Source organism: Podarcis bocagei, assembly GCF_964188305.1.
Source record: "Podarcis bocagei genome assembly, chromosome: 8".
NCBI lineage: Eukaryota > Metazoa > Chordata > Lepidosauria > Squamata > Lacertidae > Podarcis > Podarcis bocagei.
The window spans coordinates 50,605,645-50,628,214 of record NC_138133.1 but is presented as its reverse complement, the minus strand read 5'-3'; the positions used below and the strand labels follow the sequence as shown (position 1 = coordinate 50,628,214).

General features: G+C 42.3%; 1 protein-coding gene across 6 annotated transcripts in view; it reads right to left on the bottom strand.

Annotated features, from left to right (window-relative positions):
• Positions 1-14,409: 14,409 nt before the first annotated feature.
• The window catches only part of ASXL3 (ASXL transcriptional regulator 3), a 100,360-nt gene continuing 92,199 nt past the window's right edge, over positions 14,410-22,570 (bottom strand). For all 6 annotated transcript variants that reach the window (XM_081206749.1, XM_081206752.1, XM_081206750.1 and 3 more), the window contains 2 exons: positions 19,418-21,326; positions 14,410-18,613 (listed from right to left, as the gene is read on the bottom strand). In XM_081206749.1, coding sequence (XP_081062875.1) covers positions 14,966-18,613; positions 19,418-21,326 — 5,557 coding nt within the window. In that variant the 3' untranslated portion in view covers positions 14,410-14,965. The remainder of the gene's footprint in view (positions 18,614-19,417; positions 21,327-22,570) is intronic.

Sequence of the window (22,570 nt, the reverse complement as noted above, 5' to 3'; positions counted from 1 at the left end):
CCAACAGGTTGAGAGAGGGGGTGCTGCCCATTAGCCCTCTGGCATTGAGTCACTTATTTTGGAACTTTAGCAACCCATACTTCGGCCATTACTTCATCAGGAAGCTAGCCTGGCTATTCCAAGATTTGAATCCGTGCTGGATTCAGAAATTAGAAGGGAGCTCAGGCATACAGCCTACCACCCCATCCCCCCACAAAGCATAATAATAGAAACAAGAAAAGCAGAACTGAAAAACCTTTTTTAACTGTTGGGAAAGGGAATAGAATTGCAGCAGGAAATCAGTAGCAGTAGTAATATCAGCCAGAAAATCATTATAGAAATATAAAATGGATCACCAATTCAGAAAAGAGAAGAAAAAAGCGATAAAGTGTAATTTAAGAGGCCTGTTTCAAGACAGCCAAGGAAAATTAAATGATAATTGTAAGAGATATGAAGAAAGACAGTAAAATTATACAACTTTCTGCATGTCACTGCTCACATAATTTTCCTCTCCAGTAAAGATGTGAAGCCCTTCCTTGCTATCTAACCTATGACTCAAAGACCTCCCTATAGGTCCTTATTGAAGACCATTTGTGTCTGTTTCAGTCTGTGAATCATAATAAACTTTAATGAATATGGATCCATGCAGAAGTTCTAGATAGGAGAAATGGAAGTGGGGCCCTGCAATTGAGATTTGTATTGCGGCTGTCTGGTGTGCCTAACCTTCCAAACTTCCATGGGATTCTCCAGTTCAGCTGAATCACTCAAGTAGAAGGAACAGTTTTGAGAAGCCATGCAGGCTGTTGTGCTTTTCTAGATGACTGAATCCTCTTTAGCCACATAGCCGCATTAGCCTCAACCCACGGCCTGTTGTGTGATATCCTGTCCTTACAAATTGGATGGGTTCCTTTGCTGAAGACAGGGCATAGTCACTGGTGGAGGAAGAGGTGTGCGGGGGGAGTGCACAGTTCCCGGCAGGGTGCCATCGCGGCTGCCCCCCTGCCCGCACTGGGTGCCCCGCCCCTGCAGGCAGTGCACCACTCCCCCAGGATGCTTGCCATACCCGCCCCCACCTGCTCTCCGCCCCCCGGTGCCAGAGCAAGAAGCTCCACCACTGGGCATAGTTTTACAGCTGGAGGAAAGCCATACTTGAGAGCTGCACACTAGCAATTGTGAATGCATTTAAATCCAGTTGCTTTTTAAAAAATAAAGTAAGAATTAAAAGTTACATTATCCAGAAGACAGCCAACAGAGCAATATTCCCATTTTTGCTTCAAAGAGAGAATCAAACCACCTGTAATTCCTTCTGGATTTTCTTTTTTAATATCCTCCTCATCACTTAGCACACTGAGTTGAAATCTTCATGCTTTCAGCTAGATATTTGAATAGATCCTTTTATATTGATATTCGTGCTCTCAACACTAGAAACAATCCAGTCAATAATACCAGGTCATATTGATTAGTTATTTCTATGGCAAAATACGAATGTCAAGCCTCAATTGATTAACATTCAAACAAGCATAAAGATAATTTAAATTAATGTGCACACATGCTATTATTAGTGCCACACAGGGCATTCCCAGTGGATAAAAAGCAGAACAAAGTTGATACATTAGATGAGATTAATCAATAAAAGTTTTAAATGTGCACTTATGATCAAAACTGGTGCAGAGTATAAACGTTTTAAGCGCGGCAAACTACTCTGCTCTCTTTTCCTATAATAGCATGGATTATCTGTTCCTGTTACAATATAATGAACTTTCACATGCAATAACATTCAGACTGGGCAGTGGGTCAGAAAGAATATTTAGCTACAACTTGTTATGCTAAAAAAAAACCCCTAATGTAACATTTCGTTTTCCAGGCTATTTGACAGGATACCCTGTCATTCTTAGGCTATTTCCCCTTCCATTCCTCTAACTCCATTAATTTTATAGCTTGGATAATGGTAAAATCAGATGTGTTTGCAATTATAATACAGAATTCATTCTTTGGTGTTTTAAATTTACATATTTTCTCAAAGGAGGATTAAAGATTGAGGCAGTAGTCTTGAAAGAGCTAAAATGAGCCAAGATTCCTCTAGTTAGGGCTAACTCAGATGCCTTTTACAGCTTGCAAAGACAAAGTCAGCATATTGCCTTGGGAATTCCTGCCAGAAACGGCAGAAATTGTGGGGTGGGAGGAGGATGCCCTAATACACCCAATTCAATTTTCCCTTAATTTCCATCTTAGGCAGCTTCAATCCTCTAAGCCTGGTATGAATTTTAAATTATTCATTAATTATTGGCTAACTTGACACATAAAAGTGGTTCCCCAGAAGATTAGTGTCTGATCTTTATTTCAAGTTGGAAATTATACAGTGATTTCAAAGTCACCAAGCTTTTCTGTCAGTGTATATACATTATTCAAGATATAAAATGCTATTCTAATTCAATATTAGCCTACTTAACTGAGAGCCAGATTGGATGTGATGAGGGCAGCCATGTTTGTTTATTCACATGCCTACTTCATTCGTATATGGAGTGATTAATTTTTACATCATGGGTGAACAGAACAAATTCCACACATACTCCTTATCTCCCCAGTTTGTTATTTCAGACATTTCCCTCAGAGCTGGGTTGCTGGAAAAATGCCTGGGGGTGATGGAGTGTAGGGAAGTAAAATGGAAAGCTCCCCACCATCCACAAAATCCTTTTCAAGTAAAAATGTGATCTTCTGTTCTGTCTCCTCTCACTCTATACGTGAACAAGACAACCATGGGAACAAAAAACACCCTCCTCACATATAATTTGGCCCTTAGAAAGTGTATTTTTATATTGGCAAACAGCTGGTTCAGAACCTATCCATTCTAGCTAGCAGGGAATATTTCAGGGTAGACAAAAGAACAGCTATTTATGAAAAAAAGAAATAGTACTGTTGGAACCCAGCCGGCTTGGTTTTCACATATACTGGAAACCTGCCTCATATTAAAAGACCAGAACAACACAAACTAACTTCACTGTTGTCCAGCAAAGGCCAGGTGTGCCTCCTTCTGATGGGAGAGAAATAACACTTTTTCCAGTGGAATCACAGAACTGGGGGGCTGTGGTAGTAATAAAACTAGGATTATACCTCAGTCTGTTTGGACTTAAACAAGTACCAGTCTCACTTTATTATTTCATTCTTGGCCTCAAAACCATCCCACTGCATCCCTATTCTTCTTCAAAGCTCCACCCACCTTCATGTACAAGCATGTAGATGGACTAGGGAATCATTTTCTGAGCTTGTTGCCACACAGCCACAACAATTAATCTTGCACTTGCTATGTAAAAAAAGGGGAGGGGAGTATTCTCTATTCTTAAACAGCATAGCTGACCATAATGTAAACACTTGAAAAACAGAAACTTAAATTTAGAACACTTCCTCTTTTTTTGAATACCGTATTTTTCGCCCTATAGGACGCACCGTCCCATAAGACGCACCTAGTTTTTTTGGGGGGAAATAAAGGGGAAAAAATTATTTCCCCCCCAGGCGCGGGGCTGGGGCAGCCCGAGCTTCCCCCGACCCCAGCCCCCAAACAGGCAGCTCTCTGCAAGCCGTGGGAGCCCAGCGGTGGCTCCCACTGCTTGAGGAGAGATCCGCGAAGCCTGGACGCGCTGAGATCAGCGCGCGCAGGCTTCGGGATGCCAGCAACTCTCCCCAAGCAGCGGGAACGTTCCCGCTGCTTGGGGAGAGATCTGCGAAGCCTGGACGCGCTGAGATCAGCGCGCGCAGGCTTCAGGATGCCAGCAACTCTCCCCAAGCAGCGGGAACGTTCCCGCTGCTTGCGGAGAGATCCGCGAAGCCTGCAGGCGCTGGGATCAGCGCGGGCAGGCTTCGGGATGCCGGCAACTCTCCCCAAGCAGCGGGAACGTTCCCGCTGCTTGGGGAGAGATCCGCGAAGCCTGGACGCACTGAGATCAGCGCGCGCAGGCTTCGGGATGCCGGCAACTCTCCCCAAGCAGGGGAACGTTCCCGCTGCTTGGGGAGAGATCCGCGAAGCCTGGACGCGCTGAGATCAGCGCGCGCAGGCTTCGGGATGCCGGCAACTCTCCCCAAGCAGGGGAACGTTCCCGCTCCTTGGGGAGAGATCCGCGAAGCCTGGACGCGCTGAGATCAGCGCGCGCAGGCTTCGGGATGCCGGCAACTCTCCCCAAGCAGCGGGAACGTTCCCGCTGCTTGGGGAGAGATCCGTGAAGCCTGGATGCGCTGAGATCAGCGCGCGCAGGCTTCGGGATGCCGGCAACTCTCCCCAAGCAGCGGGAACGTCCCCACTGCTTGAGGAGAGGTCCGCGAAGCCTGGACGCGCTGAGATCAGCGCGCGCAGGCTTCGGGATGCCGGCAACTCTCCCCAAGCAGCGGGAACGTTCCCGCTGCTTGGGGAGAGATCCGTGAAGCCTGGATGCGCTGAGATCAGCGCGCGCAGGCTTCGGGATGCCGGCAACTCTCCCCAAGCAGCGGGAACGTCCCCACTGCTTGAGGAGAGGTCCGCGAAGCCTGGAGAGCGAGAGGGGTCGGTGCGCACCTACCGCTCTCGCTCTCCAGGCTTCAGCGAAAGCCTGCATTCGCCCCATAAGACGCACCCACATTTCCCCTTCATTTTTGGAGGGGAAAAAGTGCGTCTTATAGGGCGAAAAATACGGTAATTTGTATTATAATTTTCAAATATATATTTCCACATCCATATCTTTCATTAATGCAATACAGTGGTACCTTGGGTTAAGAACTTAATTCATTCTGGAGGTCCGTTCTTAACCTGAAACTGTTCTTAACCTGAGATACCACTTCAGCTAATCAGGCCTCCCGCTGCCACTGCACCACCACCGCATGATTTCTGTTCTCATCCTGAAGCAAAGTTCTTAACCTGGGTTAGCGGAGTCTGTAACCTGAAGCTTCTGTAACCTGAGTTACCACTGTACATTCAACCACTTCCCTCCTTCCCCTTCCCTCTTTCAGTTTCCCCATAATTCCTGCGTATTCTTATATGTCCATTTAATTCAATTTCTCCTTTTATTCTACCTCATTAATATATATTATACCATTGACTTTACCTTAGTCCTGCCAACGTAAATTTAGAACGCTTCCTGGTTGGGATACTCCATCTGGTACAAAATGCCGTGGCTAGACAGCTGATGGGGACTATACTCAGCACATAAGCTTGCATTGGCTGCCCATAAGTTACCTTAGCAACTTGAGTCCAGGATATTTTTAGGACTGTCAGATCCCTTATATCCCTCCCCAATCAATGAGATATTTGCGGGAGTCTCTGTTGGTGGTCCCCCATGGATCAATGCACAATGCATAGCTAATGGGAGCTGGGCATTCACTGTTGTAGACCCAAGTCTGTGCAACTTCTTCTCGAGAGTAAACAGGTGCCCTCCTTGCTGAACTTCAGGTGCATGTCTAAAGGGGTATCCACACTTTCCTTTTGCCCCACTCTTTCCAGGTACAAGTCTGTGCTTTAAAGCTCCATGTCTGTAGGTGCTTTTCTTCCTTTTTCTTTCTTTTGCTCTGGAGTTCTCCCTAAGAAAACCTGCTCTTTAGCACTCAATTGCACAAACATCAATTCAGGTTTTCTATGGATTACTGTTTGCTCAGATTCAGCTTTAAAGAGCAGATTTTTCACACGGAAAGCTCTGGAGAGAGAGAAAAGAGGGGGAGGCACTTGGAAATATAGAGCTTTAAAGCACAGATCATGCATGGAATGCATGAAAGTGTATGGATAAGCCCTAAGACTTGTTCCAGCAGACATTTTAAAGTAGTGCTACATTTTATAATAGTTTTCATTCTGTCATTTTTGTTGCTGTTTTGATGTACAATGCTTAGAAATGTGAATGATATATAAATGTCTTAAACGAACACTGGCTGAATAATAATGTTAGTATAATAATAAAATGGACAAATTTTAATTAACTTCCATGTAGGCAAGCAAAATTATTTTCTTACAAGCTGATCCATTTTTGTTAGTGGAGCAGAGACCACCATGCTATAGCAATGGATAACAATGTATACAGTCCAAGCAGTTAAGCACTTTTAAGTTGAATTGATTTTAAAATGGGAGAGTTATTCAACCCCATGTTTGTTTACTCAGAAGTGAGTCCCATTATGTTCAATGAGGCTTACATATGATTGCTGCCTGAACATATGCTTAAACCCTCCCAGTGTTTTTAATAGGTCCGAAGTGATAAGATTTTCAGCCTCTCATTGTATTTAGGTTTTTTTTGCTATTGGAGCAGAAATGGAAAGTCCTGGAAAATAATGGAACTTTATCATTTCTAATGATGTGACTTATCAGCTTTGTGAGTTTGTTGATATTTTAGGAGAATATGATTCTACCCTGATTTTCTGGATACCTTGGTTTTTATGTGTTCATCTGTGCCAGATGTTATTGGACTACAGCTCCCTCTATCCCTGTTGCATAATTGGCTGGGGCTAAAGGGAATTTGGGTGTCCAACAACTGGAGGACCATAAGTTCCTCACTCCCGAATTTATGTGCTTGCTTTTCTGTTATCTATAAATATGCAAAACAATAAAAATAAAGAATCCTAAGGCTGCTATTTGAGAGGTCAGTGTTGCCCTATCCCATGTAGCAGTGAGTTTTGCCTTTGGAGTAGCCAGTTCTACTAAAGTAGATCTCAAGGCCACTGCTGCCTTCCACCAAACCAAGTTTGTTTCCTTCATTGGAGTGAGGCTGCCTTAAGCAGAGTAGCCCACAATTTGCTCCTCTTCCTCCTTCCATCCTATGATGGTTGGTCAGTTCAAATAAACGTGGGCCCTTCCCCTTGTCACTGAAGGATTGTTGCTTTCTAGGATTCCTCTGAAAGCTTCCATGTATCTAACAATTGCACAGAAGGGAGAATTTCACGTGTGGCTTTTCCCATCATCACATTGCAAAGCTGAGGAAAATGGCACCTGACTTCTATGTAGTTTTTAAATTAGCCTCTCAGGGTTTGGGCCTGGTAATCCTTGGCAATCCTACCTGTACGCTAAAGAAGCAATATGTGTTCCATTCTGAGAGAGGAGGGTATTATCTATAAATTTGTAACTAGCAGGATCAAGTATTTCCAATATCTTCAAAACAATAGGAATACTTCAGCAGATGCAATTCTCCTGATGCCATGAGGGGAAGGTGACAGCATGCCCAACCTATATTGTGACAGGTGCACTGGCTGCCAAATACAGTGGCACCTCGGGTTACAAACACCTCGGGTTACAAACACTTCGGGTTACAGACTCCGCTAACCCAGAAGTAGTACCTTGGGTTAAGAACTTTACCTCAGGAGGAGAACAGAAATTGTGCAGCGACAGCGGGAGCCCCCATTAGCTAAAGTGGTACCTCAGGTTAAGTACAGTTTCAGATGTAAGAATGGACCTCTGGAACGAATTAAGTTTGTAACCAGAGGTACCACTATAGTTTCTAAGCACAATTCAGTGTGCTGGCTGTAATATTCCTTGTGGCCTGGGACATGTAAGTAAATCCAACTCCTCCTCTTATATGAGCTTCCCTGCATGTTAAGATGTGCTCGTTTAGAAGAATTGAGAGAGCGAGAGGAGCCTTCTCCGTGATAACCCCAAGGCTTAGAAATGCCTTTTCAGAAGTTCTTCATTGTTTGTTTCTATAGGCCTCTGGAAATTAAATCAATGCTTTAATTGACACTGGCTGTCTTATTAATAACTTTTAGGAGTTGGTTTTAGTGTTGCTTGACTCTTTCTGCAAATGTTAATAGCTAATATTAAAGGAACTACTGTGCTGGCTGGTGAGTTTTCGCCACCACCACCAGCAGCAGATTTTGAAGTACAGTAGAGATGTTGCCTAGCTGTTGCACAACATGAGGGAAGGGGATGTGTTGAGAGCAGGCTTGGGCCACTGTTGCAATCTCCATCATAATTGTGTGATGATCTCCCTAGTGACATTTTGAATGGGATTTCTACTGGCACACAGCATGACTGGCTGAACAGCCAAAGTCACACATTGAAGAGCGCTCTCTCTCTCTCTCTCTCTCTCTCTCTCTCTCTCTCTCTCTCTCACACACACACACACACACCACACACACACACACACACACACACACACAGAGAGAGAGAGAGAGAGAGAGAGAGAGAGAGAGAGAGAGAGAGAGAGAACACACACTGGTGTTATTTTACTGGATGTTCTCCAATATATTCCTCAGCATATATTTAAGTGACTTTAAATCTGTGTGGATGTGACGACTTCATATTTCAGTTCATTTTGTATAGGTACGTAGATCCATTTCGTGTGCCGTCATTTTACAGCACAAGTTAATTTGGGGCTATTTTTGAGAACAGGAGAAAAATAGTTTGTACAACATAGATGCAGATGATTACCAGTTCGAAAATGTGCATATTTCCCCCCTTTTATGGTTTCTATCTTCCTCATATACAATGAATAGCTTGTTTTCATATAGCACACTATATAAAGGCAAGGGAAACAAACAAACAAACCATGTTTATTTTTGTTTTTATTTTCTTTAGAATATTTCAATATTGAAGCCCAAATTGTTATTTTCAGGGGACTGGGAGGGTAAAGAGCAATCATGTAGACAAAACAAATATTTTCATTTGCTTACTTTTGTATGCAACAAATGGTTTTCTTTTTAAAAAAAGAAAGACAAACAGCACCATTGATGAGAGAGCATGATCCCTGAATTCTAAACCAAACACTGCCTCTTAAAAACAAAAAGAAAAAGTTTAAACTTTCCCCCCACTCAGTCACATTTAGTCAGGTAATAAAGCAAGCATAACAAGTAAACTATAGCAATGCCATTGAAATCAACTGCTCCCCCTTCTGAGAATTTGAAGAACTTGTCCTATAGGAATAGTTTTCTTTTTCTTTGGTAGAGGACTGAAAGGAGGTTTTATTTTTCTTTATGCAGATGAAAAATATCTATGCATGGTAGGGATTTCCTATCACACACACAATGTATGTTCTTCATGCAAGACAGATATGGGTTGATTTCACATTGCTGTTATCATGGGCAGGAGAAATACTACCCTAAAAAAGGCATTGAATGGCTAGTGTCAAAGAGATGTAAACATTCCAAATACTGACAAAATTAAAAAAATAATAATAACATATACAAAACCCGGTACCAAAAATGGCAATTGATTTAGGTTTTTGTAAAGCAGGAAAGAATAAATTTTACAGCAGTACAAGAGAATTATGGCAACAAAGTAAAGCACTTTTCTTGTAACATTCATGAACAGTACAAATACAACAAAGTATTCTACAGGCTAAGTTATCTTTTAACTATCAAATATAGTACAAAGCGAAATATGTGCTATAAAAGAAGCAGCTCCTTTAAATTAGACAAAAAATACTATTTTGTTGGTTTTACAATGACGAAGCATGATGACTGAAGACAACAGGATTTCCCCCTTAGATTCAGAAACATTTAGCTACACAGGTCCATGATAATCCACTGGAAAAAGTGTTGCTGGCCATTCCCCCAGTGTTGTAGAGAACTGAAGCTGCCACACAGAGTCATTCAGTGTCTAACATGGCCTGACATACGTGAGCTAAGATGATCCCATTAGGTGCCATTTTTTTTAGCTGTTTTGAGTGTTGATCCTGGGCCTTCATCATACTATGCAAAACCAGAGACTATAACAACTTCTCTGAAATTGTGCGCGTGTTTATAAGGGCTGCAGCATAAGGTAATTTCACTTTAGAAACTGCATTATAAAGCACCATATGCACCAGTTTAGAAGAAACTGAGCAAGAGATTCCATGGTCCTGAAATAGAATTCAGTAACTCACCCTGACAACACATACCACTTTTAGAGGGAGATTTATAATACAGAGGAAATACATCTTTGCTTTATGGCTCAACCTTCCCCCCAGATTAATTTCATGCACTACACCATAGCAGGTAAATGGAATGCAAAATTGGGGATTGCCTACTCCACCAAATCTTTACATTATGTCCATAACAGGACAAGGGTATTTCGGTTTAGAAAACTCTTTGTAGGAACACAAAATGCACACAGCAAATGCCCCACCATTACGTACAGATTTCTGGGATATGTGTAAAATATATGAGAGTACATAGAGGAACACAAGGAGGAAGATTCTCTCCTTCAAAAAGTGCTGAAATGAAGGTGAAAAAAACTTTGTGGGTATTTACGAAAAAACTTTATAAACTTCATTCCCCATAATGGTTAACACATGATATTTTTGCACTAAGCTCATTTTTGCAGTCATGGAAAACAGCAATCTCAGTTTATTCTTGGTTAGGGCTCCTCTTCCTGGCTTCTTCAAGTGAAAGTCAGAAGCTCAACATTTTATGTGGCAAGTGCCTTTTCACCCACTGTAAAGTATGAGTGACATAAATGTGTACCTGAATGGCCATAGACATGTGCTTCAGAACCCAAACTGGATTGGGTATGCAGGTGCACTTACACAGATATTTAAAGATGTGAACATGTTGCTCATATGTGTTGTCCTGTAAACTAGTGCCACACTGGAATGGGATGGGAAATTTTGTGATCATTTCCTCCCACAAAATGCACCCTTTGCATAACTTGAGCTAGATAGGAGTAAAAGTATTGGATAACTCAGTCGGTAGAGCATGAGACTCCTCATCTCAGGCTCATAGACTTGAGCCCCACCTTAGGCAAAAAAAATCCTGCATTTTAGGGGGTTGGACTAGATGACTTGTGTGATTCATTCCAACTCTACAATTCTGTGATTCTTTCAACTGCAATGATTAGAGGCCTGGATATGGGAGGGCAATGTCTTTGCCCCCAGTGGCATCATCCAGTATCCAAATCTGATTGCCAACATGGCACCATGATATTCTAGTATTCACTGTAACATTTCTGACTAGCCGGCATCACCCAAGTCCTTTCAAGTACAAAAAAAGGATGAAAGCAGCAGCAGCAGATGGGGAAACAATAGCTTTGAACAGGAATTAAAATATATGCAGAACACTGGACAATAAGGGTTTTCCCACATATTTTCTCCCCTCACCTCAAAACAACAACTTTTTCATAAAAACAACAAACTTAACATTCAGGGCAGCACTGGTATGAATTGCTAAATGACTTGTAGAGTTGATGGAGATGTTAATGAAGCAGACTAACCTCATGCAAAATATCTACTCTGCTGAGCAGTGTTACATCTAGGGAGAGGACTCAAGGAAGATCTCTAGTCCTCCTCTAAATGAGAGAAAATCCATCTTGATTTCCACCCTCTTCTAATTATGAAGATGGAGGTTCAGTCTTCCAGGAGTCTCTTCTCTGATGTTACTTTGAGGGGAGCTAGGTAGCTGCATCAACATCTTGTTCAGCTCGAAGAATCTAATTAAATGAGCTGAACTCTTTTATTTACTTAACCTTGGGCAACTCTCACATACCATTCCTTCTCTCATGCCACCTCAACATTTCAGGGACAGCCTGTCATTCCCACCCCCACCTCATTTGTTTTTGTTCATTGTTTTAAAATGAGGTGTGTGAATTGCTGCATGTATTCTATTTTATTTTGTTTTAAGAGCCCATAATTCTGAGGGGAAGGATCCATATACATAAAAGAAATGAACAAAGGTTAATACTGGGACGATCTGAAATCAAATGTGGCAAAAGGTGCTCGTGCAGGCATACCCAAACATAGCCTTTATGCACAGAGTTGTGAGTTTTTGAGGGTCTCATCCCATCTCAGATCCAATGCATAAACCTTTCAAACATCATGTCACAAACAGCCTGATAGTGGGAGAGTCCAGTGCTATTGAAATTTTGGCAAAAATGAGAAGGAAGGCCAGAATAACAAAAAGTTAACAGAATATTTGTTTTCTTCTAGATAGCATATATATTATAAACCACTACTGCCACCATCAGGTGTTTCTAAATAGTAAGCCAAATGAGTTCTAGGTGGATCATCAGGGAATAGTGGCTTAATCTCCACTAGGGAGAAGTTTTGAAAAACATGTAATAATGTCTAGCACCATTTTGTCTCATGCCTTTTTTTTTAAAGAACACTTTCTCATATGCTAAGTAAACCAACTACAGCCACCCTACCTTCACACATGCATCCATGCAGTCCCAAAGAGAGGAGTAAATTTTCTGTCATTAGCCATATCTTTTGTGCCAAACTAGATTCAACAGCAGCAAATCTGTGTATATAGAGCCAGATTTACTGCAGTTGTGCAGAATGCACAGGTGTTTTATCTGCCAAAGGGGCACAGTAGGGAGGAATGCTAAAACTTCCTTTGTCTGCTCGTCTCCCAAGCACACATGCACTGAAGCACCTTTCTCCTAGCTAGGCATTTCTGGTTAAGTAAGCCTGGAAGCAGAGGCTATGGGAAGGTAAGAAGCAGAACCAGGGAAGGGTTTAGAGTTTACACATGTGCCACTTTTCCTGCCCCCAAAGCAGACCTCTGAATAATTGAGGAGCATCTAGGTTTTAAATGAAGACATCTGCTGGAGTCTTGTCCATCCTGGTCCTTATTTCAACATTATAATTAACGTACAACTCCTTTCAATATTAGGCTAGCCACAGCATAGATCAACAAAGGATGTAGTCAAAATTCCATGTAAGTCTAAGAGACCTGTGTAGGTTTACTTGGATGTAATCCTCAATAAATTAAGTTGGGTTTACTCTCATGTTAGAATGCATAGGATTGTAGCTTTAAGTGCTTAACTTTCACTGAATGGTGTCCAGATTTCCTGTGGTATATTTTCACAGTAAATTTTCCTTCTTTCTTTAGAGTTGACAATTCTTAGGACAGGCAGAAGACATTCTGGTTAAAAGCTGATGCCCATGGTTATTTTGTTAAAAGATAGACAGTAACTAGACCTTTGCTCCACTGCTCGTAGGAATTTACTGGAACTGGGATTTCATCCACTGCATTTAACTAGGATATCACAATTCTAATGTTAAAATCTTCTATATTTTAACTAAATATGCAAGCACATGCATGTTTAACAAAGTCCCCATTTAGCCATCTATTTTGAACATTACAAAAACATGCTTTTAAAATAGGCATTTTGGAGGCAAAATCTCTTCAAGGGTACCCGAAAGTGCTGAAAATCTGCATATTATTTATCTCTTACAAATGAGTGCTTTTGATCTACACTATTCTGTTACTTTGCCAGTTCCGGTAAGGCAATTATGATTATCTATTCCTTTCATATTGAAGAGTGTCAAGACAATCTGTTGGTCTTGCTAGGAAAACAAAACAGGAATCTAGTCAAACCATACAACCTCTGGTTTAAGGAATGTTAAGCCCTGCCTATTCCAGTTTATTTAATAAAAATAAAAATAGGGGAATGGCAGATATTCATGTTCAATGTGGTCCGATAAGAAAATAAATACAATTTCTAAACAACTGAACCTCACTAACATGCAGATATGCCTGAAAAGTTTAATTTATTCTTTAGTAACAAAAGTTAAACTCATGCAAAACAGAAAAGTATGTCTTAATTTTATATTAGTTTTATTTCCCTTACTAAATTAATACTTTGGAATAAAACATAAATGTAGCACAATTTATTTCAAATTTTAAAATATTTGTTCTGGGCAGAATTTAGTGTAGCACCTTGCCATTATAAATCTGTCATGAGGAGTAGAAAGGAATTGTCAATTTTCTTGCATGGACAGCCAGGCATTAGGTCAGTAAGTTTATACTGTGTGGGTATGAATGACATATTTCTCCATGGTAAGAAAGAAAAACCATTTTCAAGATAACCAGTAATCTCCTCTTGCCAAACTCCACATTTGTATCCCTTTAAAATATTTTCCTTATTCATAAAGAGAAGTAAGCAATTTGCCTCAGCTCTTCTTCCCTAGTTTGGTGGCCAATATGTCTCAAATATAACTATCAACATAAACCACTACTAAATACAATAATGAGAGCTAAAAGATGCAGTATCCCTTTAAAATCTCTTCATTCCTCTAGCCATCCTACAAAATATTTGTGGTGTGAACTCTCTAACACACAAAAAAGTGATTACAAGTAAATTTAGTAAAATATTTAAAAATATATCAAGATGTAAACATATTTAAAAGGTCTGTAAATCACACATTATTATTTTTGCTTTTTTTGGATCTACACAGAGAATCGAAGAAGATTTAGTTTTAGGCTATTGAAATGATATTGCTCAGAACATGCTTGATGCTTACATAATATGGTCCATATATGCATATAAGTTGAGTACCTCCCTTCAGGATAAATTGATAGATGAGGTTTGGGGAAGGTAAATGGATTAATATATTATAATCATTGTAGTTATTCTTTCTCTGCCCTGCCCACCCCACCCTCCACTTCCAAACTTCTAAAAATCATGCAAACTCCAATTTGTTACAGGTAACCCTCAACACTTGGCTTAATTAAAAATTTCCTTCAGTACAGCAGCCTAAAGGGACCAAAATTACCAAAGTGTCTCATCCCCCCCCCTTTTGCTGCGTATTAAGTCAACCATGGTTGGCAACTGTGGCTTCAGGAATGTAATTGTTACAAAAACTGCCAAGTTGCAGTAGCTATAATGGCCTGCTAGTGATAGCAGAATATTATTCCTCCTGCTCATTGTCTCTTCTTCGTCGATTAGTGTTCTCCTGTATTCTTGCACTGTTCCATGCACAGAAATTTGGAGAATTATGGATCTCGTAATTCTTTTACTGGAAGAATATGTTACATTTATACATGGGAAAAAATAATGTTCAGCACTTTGTGCACATAAATAGAAATGAAAATGCATAATTTTTTTTGCTTTACTTTATCAAAGTACTTTAACGAAAGTGTGGTATGTTTTAACTTTTTTGTGCACGTTACTCCAAGGGGTCATTCTCACTAGGATGAGCCATGCAAGCAGGTATAACTCATTTCTCAACAAAGCTTCCCCAGAAACATTTTGTATCCAGATACAAAATGGCCTAAAATATTCCAGTTCCTCCTTTTCTTGCCTTTGCCTTCCCCACTGCTAACCAGGGATACTGCATCTCTACTTTGGATCCTACCGAACCACTAAACAGGCTACACACAATTTTGAAGGACCTATGCAGTCATCATGGCAGAAGGCTCCACAGCCTTTGCACACTATCATGGCTTTCAGCCTGCAAGAGCATTTCAGTTCCAGCTCATCTGCACTGCTGCTGTCAGCAAATTTCTGAACCGGAATCTGAGTGTTCTGAATAGATAGGCTCGGGGCTGTATTTGAACTACTTCCTAAAATTCCGATAGATTTTTCAATTGCAGATGCTGCCCTTTTGAAGCTTGTGCTACCAAAGTGTATCGTAGGGTAATTTCCGCAGAGCTGCTGCTGCTGCTGCTGCTGAGTCTGTATTTTCTGAGCAGTTAATTGGGCAAAAGGCTTCTGCGGCTCAGAAAGTAAATAGGAAGGGAAGTCGGCATTTTTCAACGCAAAGGCTTTCAACTGTTCTTTTACTTCGCTCTGATCATAAGATGCTTGTTTCATGCCCAGCTCACAGCTGCTGCTTAAACCTTCCTCAAAAGAAACGGGTTCAGATTTTATATTGCTACAGATGCTTGCCGGCTGAGGCCAACTAAGTCTTTTAGTGGTTTCCATGGTAACTGCCGGTTGTTTGTGATCAGATGGAGTTTCTGCACTGGGAAGAGGAGGGGGCGGTGGGGGTGGCGGAGGGGGAGGAGGTGGGGGCAGAGGGGGAGGAGGATGCGCTAATGTTTTACTCTGCAGAGTCTGTGAGGCACTAGAAATGTCATCACCTTCCTTAATTTGAACGTTAGGGGAAAAAACACTCGCCAGCCTCAGTTGGTGAGGTGCTGCAGACATGTTGACCTCTCCCAAAACCTTCTGCTCTAGGTGCCTGCTGAATGCAAAGGCGCTGCAGCCAGATGGGGCCTTCAGTGTCGCCTGCATCAAAGCTGTGGTAGGAACAGGGCCTCTTGCAGCCATTGGCATTTGGTAGAAATGCTGCCTGTGTGAGGTACCTGCTTCTGCATGGAAGCTGCCATTTTTGTCAATGTTAAATAAGTTCTGCTGGAAACTGCACGAGGGCAGAGGCCTCTTCTGCTGCTTGATCTCTGGGCTATGTGCAATTCTGCTTTGAATGGCATGCTTGCCGGACCACTCTTGTTTAAACAGCTGGCCGTGCCCAAGTTGGCTCATGCTGGAATTGATGATACAGGGACCCACTGCATCCATTGATGGCTTCCCAGGCTCACACTTAACCTCCCCCGCTGTTCTAGCCATCCTCTTTTTGGGGTGGTTCTCACGCTTCCTGATTTGCAGTGGGGCTATGGTGGCTGCTGTAAATCCTCTGCCATCTGTATTTGGAGAACTGGAAGTGTTTTCAATTGCATTCCTCTCAGATGTCACCGATTTGCATACTGAGGTAGCTTGCAAAGGCAAGGGAAGCCTGTTAATTTCTAGCTTGGCTCCTAACCTGGGCTGTGGCAACACTTTCTCCAGTGGCAGGTTGCCTTGCAATAACTGTGTCACCAGCGGATTGTTGGCTTCCACTGAAGACAAACGGCAGCTAGAGCTTCCAGCACTTGTAACTCTTTTTAGTGTTTCTGTTGTCAAGGACAAAGAGTTTTCCATGGAATCTGTAACAGATGTCTTGGAGTTTTGTGTTGGCTGTGCACTTGTGGCTATTTCTGCACCCTGGAGAGGCATTTCGGGCCTTGCAAAATCTTCCGTGTCCATCCGAAAACATTTGTCAGATTCATTCACTTCCGACTTAACAGGCATGGTGATGCTTGTCACAATATTCCTTGAATGCATCTCATTTAGATGTGCAAAACCCAAAGGCTCCGTTTTGACATTTTTTAAACAGTTTTGCTCGGTATATTCTTTATGCTTATTTGGATTAAGATGGCTGACCAGAGACTGGTCAGTGCTCATTGCCTCATCATCATTCCAACAGATTCTCCTAGTAGGGTTATATGGGTTGGCACAGACATTGTCTGATTCACTTTTGAAAGCCAATGGACCACGTAACTGTTCTGAAAAACCTTGGCTGGGAGGAACGGCTTCAAGTCGTTTATCTTGAGGCATGAGAGGCACTTCTCGAAGACTGGTACATGGTGCTTGCAAACGTTTGCCCTCTTGCTTTCCTGTAACAGCATTAAAGCCAGTGCTATGCTCCAGATTTTCATTAGTAAGCAGCTCTGGCCTGCTTATTACAGACACTTGAGGACATGCTATATTTTGTGAGGCAGTTTCTGTCCTAAGAGGCCTGCTCTGCATATCTGTGCTGTTTTCTGAGTTTTCAACAGAAATACCCAGTGACAAGTTTGAGTTCATTGTTGTTGTTGTGTGGTCAACAATGACTTTGCAAGGTATAGATCTATTCATGGGTGCCTGTGCATAACCCACTGAAGATTTACCAGATAGATCTAATCGGCTTCTCACTCCAGACTTTCTCTCCATAGCATCAGCACTCATTTTGGTGGAGTTCTCGTAAGAACTTACTGTCATCATATTACTGGCAAACACTGAAATGGAAGTCCTGCCAACAGAATCCACTACTGGAAGTGTCTCGCTGCAATGTAAAGCTGCCCTAACAGAACTACTGTTTGACAAAGAAGTAGGGTCACTGCACCCAGTTATGGCTATCTTATCAGAGTATCTATTTGTAGATCCCACAGGAGGAATCAGAACAGAGCTGCCAACCAGGTGATTTGACAAATTACTTGCAATGGAGGAAGCTGGCACACTGGTGTACTGGCTGGAAATGGCACTGTTTGCATTGTTGCTTGGCAACCGTTTCTCATCTATGGAATTGGACAAGATGGTGCTGTCTACTGTGGTTGGTGCAGTGGGGTTCTCAACACATTTTGGCATGATGGCAATGCATGGAGTGTCAGCTCCCTGGATGGATTTCAGCATGTTGACATTGCAAGGTTTTGCATCCGTGCTTTCAACAGACATGGAAACAGAGGACTTATCCAGAGAGCCTGCAAAGGGAAGTTCCTTAATTGCTCCCGACATAGTAGTGCTACACACAGACATGGGAACTGAATTTTTATTATATAGCACTGACACACTGTTACTTTCTGTAGAGGTAGATGAAAGCATTTTCTCACACAAATGAGAAACAGATATATTTTCATCAGAATTGTGAACAGAGATGTCAGTACTAGTTTCTGGTAAAGTAGGGGCGTTAAGCGACTGCTGCAGTACAGCAGTAGCTTCACGAAGGTGAACAGACTTGTTGCTAGGAGACCTGCAGTTGGGATTAACTATAATTACACCAGTAGAACCTTCAATCTTTGTTTCAGAAGAAGCAGAGATCTCCAGGGCCGATGGACCTTCCTTAGAGGCATGCTGAGACTTGGCTTCTTTGTTGTTCTGAAGCAAGTGGGCTCTCGCTTGGTGCTTTGCAAACAGTTTGGCCTTGGTCTGTTCCTTGATGTGGGCCAATGTCCTGGTCTTCCCCCCTTCACAGGGGCTCCCTAAACCTCCAGAGACAATGCTTGCTGCTGCTGCAACTGCTGCTGCAGCAGCTGCCTCCCTCTGAGCTCTAGCTTGTTGGGCTCTTGCTTTGATGTCTGCAAGGGTTCGAGCCCCTGTGTTCCTCCCACTGCTGGCTGATGTACTTGTAGAAGCCCTTGGTTCTGGTTTGGAAGCAGGCTGGCTCTTGATGATAAAAGGGGGGCCTATTTTGGAAAGCTGGATCTAAAAGGAAACAATAAAAAAAGAACTGTCATACATACATACATGTATACATACATACATACATTTATTAAATACTGTAGGAATGGAGGACAAATTAATTTTGTCTTTATTTTAAAGTGAAGCAGACCAATTTGCCAGACCTGGATGTATAAATCCCAGATGACTGGGAACTATCTGCTTCTCCAATTTTTTTGATGAAGTTTTGGTCCAATAAATGGGTACAAAGATGTGTGTTTTGCAGGGAAAATGCATACAAGAACGCATATTTATGGGGAAATGTAAACTTTTAGTGCTTTAAAAAAAGCCACCAAAATTGGGACCAAACACACCTATGAAACTGAGCACAAAACTGACACAGATTTGTTAGTCTAGTCTAGGGTGGGTGCAGGGACCTCAATCTACATACAGTGTACCAGACCATTAAAATGTTGCTGGAATCACTGTTCCTCTGTGTGCTGGTTACTTATTTTATCTTCAGCTTTAAATATAAACTTATAGAAGAAAGAATTCACTAGCTGGAATTGTTCTATTGAATTACCTAAAATTAGGGTTGCCATATTTCAAAAAGTGAGAATCCAGACACAAAAGTTTTTGAGATTTTTTGGGGGGCAGGCAAGTTGAGCTTTTTCCATATGTCTGGATTTTCCAGGACATCTTGCTAATTTCCACCTGCACACTGCTTTCAACCACGGTATTCCGAGGATGTCCAGGGATGTATGGCAATCCTACCTAAAATCCCAGTATACTCCGCAGAAACCTTTATCTGTCAATTTTGTTTCATTAAATGTTCCCCTATCAGTTTACCTTAAGAGGTGGGACTCTGGGCTCTTCTCTGGGTGGTGCTTCCCTCTCAGATGAACTTGCTGATGTATTACGATGTACCTGGTCATCTTCAATTCTCGCTCGCTTCTCTTTGCAGATCCCAAAACCATGGTGTTCAGCAGTCTTCCTCTTTGGAATTTCCAGGTCCCTATTTTCTCCTCTTACTTCAGGCGACTTTGTAGGCTCTGATGACTTTGTTGAATAAGAACTTTCAAACCGACTCTGTGCAGTCCCTTGAAGTTTGTGAGACTTACTTCTACCCACTTCCGAGAACAACTTTTCTGATGAGGATGAGGTATATATTTTATCATGTGATTTAGATGGAAGAGATTCAGTATTTTTGCATCCTGCTGTTTCTGTTAGAACAGAAACTTCTAGCTGAGAGACAGTACTTTTCTTTTCAGTTCTTTGTAGAGCACCATGATTTCTAATTTTTATCACTTCTGGAGAAGTGTGTTCTGCCACAGAAGAAATGAAAGATTTTTCTATTTCGGTATGTGATCTACATGGTTGGTTAGTAATGTTTCTAGACTGGGACTCTTCCACTGCTGAAGCCTCAGGTGTGACAGCTTTCATGGCTTCAGGTACACCTTGGATCTGTTTCTGTTGTGAAGCAAGGTCGTCTTCTTGAGAATTATTAGCAATGGTAGACACTTCTTCTTTCAGTGGTGACAGGGATTCTTCAGATGAACATGGTGATTTTCTCTGCTGACTAAATCTTTCACTCATTGGCGAATCTGAAAGCGGAGATGTTTCCAAAGGTAACAACAGACTATTCGAATGAGATGTTTCAGAAGCTAGAAGGACAGAAGACACTGAGGAGGTTTCAGATGTTAAGGGCACATCAGACATTGGTGAGGTTTCTGATGGTAAAGGTAAATTGGAAACTGGTGATGGCTCTGAAGTCAGAGGCAAATTTGACATCAGAGATGCTTCTGAGGTTACAGGTGAGGCAGGCATGGGAGATACTTCAGATATTAAAGATGTATTTAGATGATCATCAATAGGTTTTTGTTGACTATCAGCTTCAGTGTTTTCAGTGCAAGAAATGTCAGATGAGCATGCTGTTTCCAGAGATACTGGTGTGCAAGGTTCCTCTGAAGTTGACTGTGTGTCACCTCCAGGAGATGCAATACTGGCACATGGTTCCTCTGGACTTTCAGAGGAAAATGAATTTTCAGAAATACAAGCATTTTCAGAAGACTGTTCATCAGGGTCACTTTGCAGCTCCATATGTACAGCAACACTTCCACCAGTGAATAAGGAACCATTGAGGACAGGGGAATATTTTCCATGAGGACTTAGGTCTTTTGCACATTCCAGATCCTTTTCTTCCATATTACTGAGAGAGTTTGCAGATGAAGCGGACTGGGAAGGTGATAAACTGTTTTCCAGCTGATTGGTCATGACTGACATTTCTTCCTGGGGGTGTTCCAATCTCTCCTCCACCTTAATTTCAACTTGACACAATGTACTTACTACATCAGAGTTCCCTGAAAGTGGCAAAGTTTCTGTTTCTTCATTCGTACCAACTGGGCTGACTAGTTGCTCGGAATTCACATGTTCCGCTTTATGGCTCTCCTCTTGACACTCGCAGATACTTGTCTCAACCTCCTCAGCAATCTCCTCTTGAATAACAGATTCTTCAGGTATCAAAATGCCTTCTGCTTCTGCTATTAGATCCTTGGAGGGAACATGTTCCATGTTGCAAAGGGAATGGCAAAAATCTCTCTCTGGCAATAGTGGCAGCTGGTTGCTTTTCTCCTCATGATCATCAAATGCTGACTCTCTTGAAGGACCAGGCAATTCTGAAGACCCACAGAGGGAAGGCTCTTCATTACTGCTTTGTACAGATGTGAGCTTCACAGATTCCTCTATTGACATTCCAAGCCTAGTCAGAAATCACATAGTTAATTATGCAATCATCACATTTCAGAGAAAGCATTAATTTTAATCCATGCTACAAAAGCACAATCTCTAGATGACAACCTGAGATCCTCATCTACAACAAGTACATTTGACTCATAAAACTACAGAACTGCACCAACCAGGAGGAGAAGACGGGTCATTAGCAAGCAATCACCAGCATTTCTGTTGGTGGATATCCGATTAACAGGCTGCCTCCTCTTCATTCTAGTTGGTTAGAGATGTGCAGGAGCAGGCTTCCTACTGGACACTAGTGCGGCTCACTGCTCTGTTACATCTCTGATCAACCAGAACAAAAAGAAAGTGGGGGCATGGCTGGATATCCAGCTATGGAAAAGCTGGGGCTTGCTTGCTGCTGCTGAACGCCACCACAACTATCACTACCTCCTGGTTGGCTATGGACCACTTTTTGTTTTCACTCTGATTGGTTGGAGCAGCATCTCATTGGGCAGTTTCGATAAGAAAATATGAAAGAAGGTGGCTTCACTGCTCAGAGCTTCTGCCCTGGAGAGACTTGACAAAGGGGAGACAACAGAACACAAGAGTGACCCACAGACACTACATTGGGGACCCCCGTCTTATGGATTAGGAAATAATTTAAAACTAAACCAGAACACTGTTGAGTTCATGACAACTTTTGAAAAAATTATGCATGGCGATGTTTAAACTTGTGTCAAACTTGTGGCATGAGTATTAAACGCCAGGGCACAAAGACTCTCCTCCCTGAAAGAGAGGGGAGTGGTTGTGGGCGGGAGCCCGAACACCGCTCCTAGCAGGGGGCGTTGCCCCCTGCCTCCAGCTCACCTGGCTGGCACTCACGCCTCCCCGGTGGCCACCCAACCAGGTGCCATGGGGGGGACGTGTCCAGCAGCCTTTATGCTGCAGTGCCAGCCTCTCCCCGGCCTCATTTCTCTTCGTCGTCCTGTGCGAGTCACGTGTTATATCACGTGTTATATCACGTGTTATATCACGTGTCCCTGTGTCTTCATTTTACTTTGCGGGGTTCGGGTCCTCGAACCACAATATGTGAATTAAAGTACAAAAGGGGTGCATGAGTGGGAGATGCTGATACCAGAAGTGAGCAAAGCTGGCAGAATAGCAATGAGGGCAAAGAGACTGTGGGGAGAAAAACTCATGGGGAACACCAGCAGGTCAGCCTCCTGCCCCCTCTATGCTTTAAACTGCATGCTCATCCCAACTTTAAATATA